The sequence below is a fragment of the Apis dorsata genome, unplaced genomic scaffold (genome assembly GCF_000469605.1).
Source record: "Apis dorsata unplaced genomic scaffold, Apis dorsata 1.3 scaffold_147, whole genome shotgun sequence".
Lineage (NCBI taxonomy): Eukaryota > Metazoa > Arthropoda > Insecta > Hymenoptera > Apidae > Apis > Apis dorsata.
In genome coordinates this window covers 53,975-62,472 of record NW_006263438.1, presented here as the reverse complement: position 1 = coordinate 62,472, position 8,498 = coordinate 53,975, and the positions used below count along the sequence as shown (strand labels likewise).

The following is an 8,498-nucleotide window of genomic DNA, read 5'->3' as shown; positions in this document are numbered from 1 at the left end:
TGGGTTATTGCTTTTCTATTACCTTTTTATCCGTTTTTTTTTTTTTTTTTTACCGTCTGTACAAGAAGAAAATAGAAAACAGAATTTCAATAATATCTTTACGTTCACATTCTTCTTTTTTTTTTTTCTTTTTCATCGTTTAATTTACGAATAATATTTTCCAATATCGAGTAGAATAAAATATAAAAATATACAGATATTCGTGTGAAGATATTTATACTAAAATTTACGAAAAAAACTTGTATGATTTATATTTTTTGATAATTTATATTTATGATATTTAATTTTAAACAAATTTTACAATACGTATACTTGTGTATGCAGATAGAACATTCTTTTCTTTTGAAATTTTTTGCATACTTATTATCGTTATTTTATATCATATCATCGAGTCGAACAGACATTTTGCTCGTCTCGAAACGAAAACGAGTTTGCGTCCAAAGAAGCGGCATAGAATATTAAAAGTTCAAGCACCTTTGCAACGGGAGTTCTCGACACACGAGAATTCTCGAATTCGATACACGCAACGATCCAGCTCCGATAAAAGTTGTATATGTATATGTATATTTTTTGTGCCTGTCCCAACTCGATAAAAAATCGACGCGAAATCAAATTGCTCTCATAAAACGAAACGTTCTTGTTGGGGAGGCCAAATTGCAATATAAAAATTTTGATCGATTTGTATTTCATTTTCCCGTAAAAATAAAACCTAAACACCTTTCGTTGGTAACAGGATACGTTTATATCGAACTTGTATTTTCTTCTTAGAAGATGGCAAAAGCATCTTTTTCACGCGTATTTTGTTTTTTTTTAAATATTAGTTAAATTATTTAATCGTTCTAATCAAATAAGAATTGATTTGATTTCTAACATGAAAATTTCGTAAAATATTTCGATCGTGATGCGAGTTGCAAACAATGCGAATATAATACGTATTTTGTTTTTTTTTTTAAATATTAGTTAAATTATTTAACCGTCCTAATCGAGAATTGATTTGATTTCTAACATGAAAATTTCGTAAAATATTTCGATCGTAATGCGAGTTGCAAACAATGCGAATATAATACGTGTACGAAAATATCGAAGCAAAAAAGTCTTTCAAATAAAGAATATTTTTTCCTCGATTCGATTCTCTTCAAAATCGTACTTATTTCTGAAATACATTTAATACATTTCGAGAGGGAAGAAAACGGGATTAAACGAGAAAAAAAATTATATGAGAGAAAGGAATTAAAAGAATAAAAGAAGAGATAATTTTTCCGATGATAAAAATCCGTTTTTCTCTCCGTTCATATCGACCGAAAATTAAATAAGTTCCAGTTCATTGTCTCCGATAGAGGCGCCAGTCACGGAGCGACAATCGATCCGAAATGAGGCAGGAAGAGAATTACAGGATAAACGAGAAACAAAGGCGAAGGATCAAAGACCCGTCCTTGGGATTTGAAAAGGGATTTTCACGCGAAATAAAAGAGTCAGATAATGATCCAGGTTGCGAGAATAAAGGAAGATAATGGGAGCCGCGGCTTTTTCGTTGCTGCGAATTAAAATGCCGGCTGCATCGGATCCCTCGACTACTATTGAGCTGCATTGAGAATACAAACACGCCCTCTCAGGGACTCGGGAGATCTCTATTTCCAGCGGGATGATAACTTTAACTTAACCTAAACGTTTCGTCGATCCTTTTAATCTTTTCCTTTTAGAATCATCGTGTCTTGAATCGTGTTTATATTATGAAGTAGTTTTTTGAGATAGTTTTGAAGAAGGAAAATTTTGAAAATTGTGTAAATTTTTTTTTTTTTTTTAGAATACTTTGGGCATCTTATGCGTTCTAACGAAGTTGATTTAAAATGATACAGATTGATTTCTAGAAGATGTTGAAAATTGAAAGATATTATATATGTCTTTCTGATGACAGAGTTATAAGAAATTTGTAAAATTTAAAAAAACATTTGCAATGTTGCCTTTGAATATAATTTCTAATGTTGCTTTTATGCATTAGTTTCAATTCATAGACACAATCTCTAATCAATATTCAAGAAATGAATCGAACAGTTCGCTTTCGATATTCTTCGTTAGTTCTACACACACTTTCGAGGTTCTTCCTGTTCTATAAGCAAACAGAGACTATCTATGTTAGATCTTCAACTTGATGCATGATGCAATTTGCTGATATTCGATGATTTGAGGCAGACAAAAAAATAAAATAAAAAAAAATTAAAATAAAAATAATAAAAATTCGATAATCGTTTGATTTTCGATATCAATCGATATAAATTGTTTCTTTATCTAATATGTATTTTATCTATTACCAATTATTTAATTCCTGTATAAACATATATCTACACTATTACTTAAAAACAGTATTTTTTTTATATAAAATAAGAAAGAATAAATGAATTTTTTATAAGTAATTTTAAATGTAAGCATAAGTATTTGTATATGCATATAAAAACAAAGATTAAAAGATTGGATATTTAAAATTGTTTACAGATAATAAAAAAAAAAAAAACATTTGATGAATCAAAAATTTGATTTTAACTTATATCTCACTTAATATTTCGTTTTTGTAATATAAATATAATTATTGTTTTATTATTTGTTTTATTATTCAGCAAACTTTTATTACAACAATAAATTTAATACTGACTTTTTCAATTTTTTAAGATCATAGTAGATTTGTAACTAATAAATCAATCGTCATTTTGTGTGATGATAAAAGATAATTAATTTTAGAGTCCTTATAATCTTAATTCCTTAAATCTTTCAAATTCTATCTAGGAATTACTTTTAAATTGCAAGTCGATAAAAGAAAAAAAAAATGAAGAAATGTCGATTGAAAAATGAAATATGATACGAACGAAACAAAATTTCATTCGTATTTTGTATAAATATCGTTTTAATGATTTAAAATGAAATTTGGCAATAGAAATTGTCAATTCTTCTCTATATTTTTCTATATATATATATATATATTTCTCTATATTTTTTTATATTCAACTCTCCGATGGGAAAACAGATGATTGCAAAACAATTGTTGTTAATTACTTTACAGAATTTTTAGATTATGAGAAGATAAACATTCTTCATGAAAATTTGTTTTCATTTTTCTAATTCTTTCTTTTGTCAATAATATTATAGAAATGTACAATAATTGTCGAAATAACGATTTTAATTACAATAATAATCTATAAAGTTTCAATATTTAAAACACAACAATTACAAAATATCGAGATAAATCTTTATTTAAGTATCACGAGACTAATAGAAATAAACGAGACCAATAGAAATAAACTAAACTATTTAATGATCAATTAAAACATTTAATCTCTTTAATAATGAATTCAAGACACTTAACACTTAATTTCAAAATAAATTTTCAATAGAAGATAGATAAGTCATTGAGGAAGCAAATAATCAAAAAAACACGAAAACCAAAAAAGAAACGAACAAAAAATCGTGTTGTCAATAATCAAGCAAGGAGAATTGAAAGAAGATCAAAAGAGAGTTAATCCAGCTAAAACAAACATTATTCAACGATTAATTGAAATATCTAATAATCTTACTCTTAATAAATTCAAGACACTTACCTCGAGCTCGAAATGTCAAAATAAATTTTCAAACAGAAGATACGAGTCACTCAAGGGAGCAAGTCACCAAGAAAACACGAAAATTAAAAAGAAATGAAAATCACGATGCATTGTCAATAATTGTGGATGGAACGAGAAGGCGATTCTAAAGAAGACACAAAGAGGAACTGGTCAGAGAAACGAAAACGTTGAGAGAAAAGCAAAGAGAATAGGACTCACCTTCGCGAGTAACTCAGAAAAATCGTTGCCTCGGCCGAGGTTAAGCTCTCATATATACCCAGGTGGACCTCATTAGAATTCAGGTGCAAGGGGCCTGACGATTGGTTGGTTCGTCGACCCTCTCATCAACGAGAGGGGCGATCACGATCCGTCACTGCTGATGCCTCAGATCTCTTCGTCTCTCCTTACCTTTTCTTTTTTCTTTTTTCTTTTTTCCATTCGTCACAGATCCCTTTGTTTCTCCATTCTACCCTTTCTTCCTTTGTTCCCTTTTTCATTTCAATTTTATCAACTTTTGCTTTGATTATTATATTATATTATAATAAGAAATTAAGATTGAAAGGAATTAGAGAAATAAAGACAAAGATTAACAATTATCATTTAATAAAGGTTTTTTTATCATATGGATAATAATTATCAATGAAAGATCATTGCCTTTGTACTCAAATGTTACTTACTTTGTATAAGAAATCTTGTTTCTATTTATTTTTAACAAAATTAAAAAGAAATTTCATTTTTTTCCTTCTTATAAATGTTGGTATTAAGTCTTTAACTCTGGGAATTATTTTAACAAGATTATTTTAATAGAAACTTTATCTGAGATTTATCAATAAAATCTACATTTTGCAAAATGTTTCTGTAAAAAATATAGATATCTTTTTCATCATGATCTTCAAATCAAATGTGTATTAATTCCATAAAAAATTACCATAAAGCAAAGAATCAAAAAATTGCTTGAAATAAAATTTAAAAAGCACTTTAATCAAATTTAATCAGGAACAAGATGAATGAACAATCCAAACTCATGTAATATGGATTTTACTTTATTCGTGTAACAATAACAGTTCCTGTTTCCACAGTAGTTTCCTTTTACAATAGTTATTTCGCTCAAACTACCCTAATGGCGCAGTGGCAACCGCAGAAAGCAATCCTACGCTGGTTTCTCAGGTACCATAGGGCCAATGGGAATGTCGAGCGAATAGTTTTTCACGATGAACATACGCATCGTCGTTCCTTTTCTTTTTCTCGAACCCTCGATGTTTATTTTAATGACTCGCGATAGTAGTATGTCCATCAATAAGGGAAAATTCTTAAAAAGGGCACGATGGTAACGATTGCGCTAAACGGCCATTCCTCGCGAGTTTAAACTTTCTTCTTCTCGATCTCGAGAGGAGTGATCGTGATACGATCGTGTTTTTTTGATCGTTGGATTTCACCGTGCGTCATTCTATATCGTATACACGGATCATCGTATCGTAAAAAATTATTCCTAACATTGATGCCTGTGGACCATATAGTTCTCATATATAATAGAAATCGCATCTCTTAATTAGCATGATTAACGAGATACCTTTTTCTCGGGGTTTGACAGTCGTCGAGAGGGGAGATCCTTACGTTTAACCTTACTTTTTTTGTGCTGAGCGTTAGTCTTGCTGGTTTCATCCTTTTTTCTCTCTCTTTCTTTTAATTGACGAGCAGTCGCCGTGTTTCGCGATCGATCTGCTTTTGCGTAATTTGGCACTCTTCAATTTCGCTCGAACGTTCTACAATTTTTTTAACAGGCTACAACAGTGCAAGATAGCTATAAACATTCGTCCATCTTTGCGACGCTTCGCGTCTAAATGCTGTATCTTAATTCTTTGAAGCGTTGTTATCTGGGATATTTCTTTCTAGTTTGTTTTACTGTGACATGGATAGAAATAAAAATTGATAAATTCAATTTACAGAAAAAAAATTGAAAAACTTGAACTAAGTGTTTAATCTTAATGATAATAAGAAAAATAATAATTGGAATTAATTCAATTATCGCTTCAAAGAATTAAGTTTCGATTATATCGAAGGACACGCCGACAATCGATTTCCATTAAATGGATTCGACATCGAACGATTGTTGCACGCATCTAAGTTTCTATACATAACTTATCTAGTCGCACTTTCAAAGCTTATTTTTCTCCCTTCGTTAAATAATACGAGAAACGACCTTAGAAAAACATAAATACACGCTACTTCGAAAAGTTGAAAGTAGCGAAAATCGACGTAGAACGCGCTGTTTATAGGACGTTTCTAAAGCGTACATATGTGTTATGTGTTTCTTAAATTACGAGTGATTCAACATCGAGTCAAATGCACTTATCTGTACGAGAAAGTTTGTAATAAAAGTGTCGAATAGAGTACTCGAATAATTAGCGAGTCATATAAATCATATGCATTTGACCGTGTTGAAATTGGAGCAATTTATGGATGGAAACACCGATCAAATGCAGAATATATGGACAATACCATATTAAATTTTACGTTCACTTTTTATCAATGGTCATACGATGTATAATTATCCTTTATAATAATAATAATTAGCAGACTTTCAATGATAATACATATTTTTATCAATAAACATTTTATCGTTATTCTGTTAAGTAAGAGATTTTATTAAAAAAAAGTTCAGTGAATACTCTAATCCTTTTAATATTAAGAAATATTTTGTATAATTGGTTTTTCACTTGTTAAATTATTCTTGATAGGAACAAGTGTTATTCAATTTATCCACACGAGCAATATAAATTCTTATATGATAAGATAGTTGACATGTAATTTTAAATATTTCATTGATGATTCAATCATTACACTTTATATACTTAAAAACAAAGCACTGAGTATACACAGATGTTCGAAGAATTTATTTCCAAATTTTATATATCCTCGATCGGTGTTTTATACCTAAAAATGACTCGTCTCAGTCAGTTCAATATGATCGTTATTTAGAGGTTATGTTTATTCATTATTTGACTATGTTGCGTTACTCATAGCACCTAGCATAAACGCAACCTTATATTCTATCTTATTTCTAATATACATATTCGTTCCTCTTACATAAACCAATTTGAACCGATGATTCCCAAACTCGTTGCAATATATACATATATATATACATACATACAATAAATTATTTGCTATTAACGTTAGTAAATATAAATGTAAATGTAAATTTAAGATTGAAAGACGAGTTTGCAAAGCATGGTTTCGTGTAACAAACAAAAACTGAATTCGGCTAATAGTTTATAAACGAATCTTTTATTAATGAAAGAATTATAAAAAGAATAGATTTGTTTAAATAGAAATTGAAATTACATAAGAATTAATGTTAGAATCTAAATAATATTTTTTTAACAAATTATACTAGCAAGAAATTGGAATAGCATTCAAATTATCTAATATTAGCCGAACTCAGTGATTAACCATGTTCCTAAATATTTATTTTATTATTATACTTGATTCCTTTCCTAAATAATAGCATTCATACAAGTTACAAGAATTCGATTACAGTCATTTTCTAGATGAACCGCATTGTGCGATCGCTGTTTCTTAATTTATTATTAATATTATGATTATTATTGTTGTTATTATTATTATTATTGTTGTTGTTATTGTTATTGTTATTATTATTATTATTATTATTATTATTATTATATTATTATTGTTATTGCTAGTGATAGAAACTTGTGGAAGCATTCTCTTCGAATAGAAGAGAAAACATCGAGGCAGTATGGCGTCAAGCATAAATGGTCTCAGAATATTATACCACTAGAATATTTTATGTTCGAGCAACATTTACATTACGAAATATAGGCCTCATAATAAGTCTTTAATTTTATAATGATGGAGTTTTATATGTGCTTATCGTTTAAAAACTGTATAAGACCGTATAAGAGTAGAATATTCATCGAAATTTCTTGTTAAAAGTGTTCTTAACATAGATTCAGTAATCCAATGAATGACACGATTAAAGTTTCATACGAGTCGAAACTTGAAACCATCCTGTCTCGACGTCATAATTAAATGATCATAACATTTCAAGTAGAAAATAGTAAATATAAGGTATTATTAGTCGATTGAACTATATATGTTACAAAAAAGAAATTGAATTTGATTAGGAAAGAGAACGCAGTAAAAAAAAAAAAAATTAAAAGTTTCTTTATTTTTGAAATAATTTCATTTGGATATTTACTATTTTCTTCCGTAAATATTATTCATCTAATTTTGTTCGACATCCATTACATTACTAATTCTTATCGATAATTCAGACGACAACTATTTATTATCAGTTTATTAAATCGATGATTATGTACAATATCGATGCAAATAAAAAAAAAAAACATCTTTTTTTCTTTTTCTTAAATCGTTAATATAATCATAATAGCAAGTGTCAGGTAAACCACCTTTTTATGAAATTTCAAAAAATGTTTGAAGAAGAAAGATGTTTATTTCTCTGTTGTTCCGGGCTGGCAGTAGCGTTTTCACTTTGTGCTAAAAAGATTTATCAGCTGTACGAGAGATTTTAACTTGTCTATCATTTTTCTTATGAGTAATAGTTCTCTCTCTGCTGATATAGTGGTAATGGTGTTACAGGCGAGAGATCTTCGTCTTCTAAGCTCGATTCGGTCTTCAAAGGAAGGGTAGCCAGTGCTTTCACTATCAAAATAAAGGAATTAATTTCGAATCGATATGAAACGTTCGCTGGAGAACTATTTGAGATAAGATCATTTCAGAGTTTTAACAGAAATACATTAATGATAACATTTGAAAATATGTCACTCACAAATTACTTAAACAAATTTGTAAAACTTAATTTTTTATATTTCTCCAACGAGCGTGTAGCAAAAGAAAAAAAAAGGATCACTACAAAAAATGGAAATT

The 8,498-nt window shown here is 28.9% G+C and overlaps 1 protein-coding gene across 6 annotated transcripts in view; it reads right to left on the bottom strand.

The window, feature by feature from the left end:
- Positions 1-4,609: 4,609 nt before the first annotated feature.
- The window catches only part of LOC102677612, a 55,048-nt gene continuing 51,159 nt past the window's right edge, over positions 4,610-8,498 (bottom strand). For 5 of the 6 annotated variants that reach the window (XR_004150084.1, XM_031509387.1, XM_031509385.1 and 2 more), the window contains one exon: positions 4,610-8,273. Coding sequence is in view for 4 of the 6 variants with exons in the window: in XM_031509387.1 (XP_031365247.1) it covers positions 8,161-8,273 (113 nt within the window). In the remaining 2 variants the exon portion in view is untranslated. Of the gene's footprint in view, positions 8,274-8,438; positions 8,481-8,498 lie in introns of all 6 variants that reach the window. The other variant, XR_004150085.1, reaches the window with a different exon arrangement.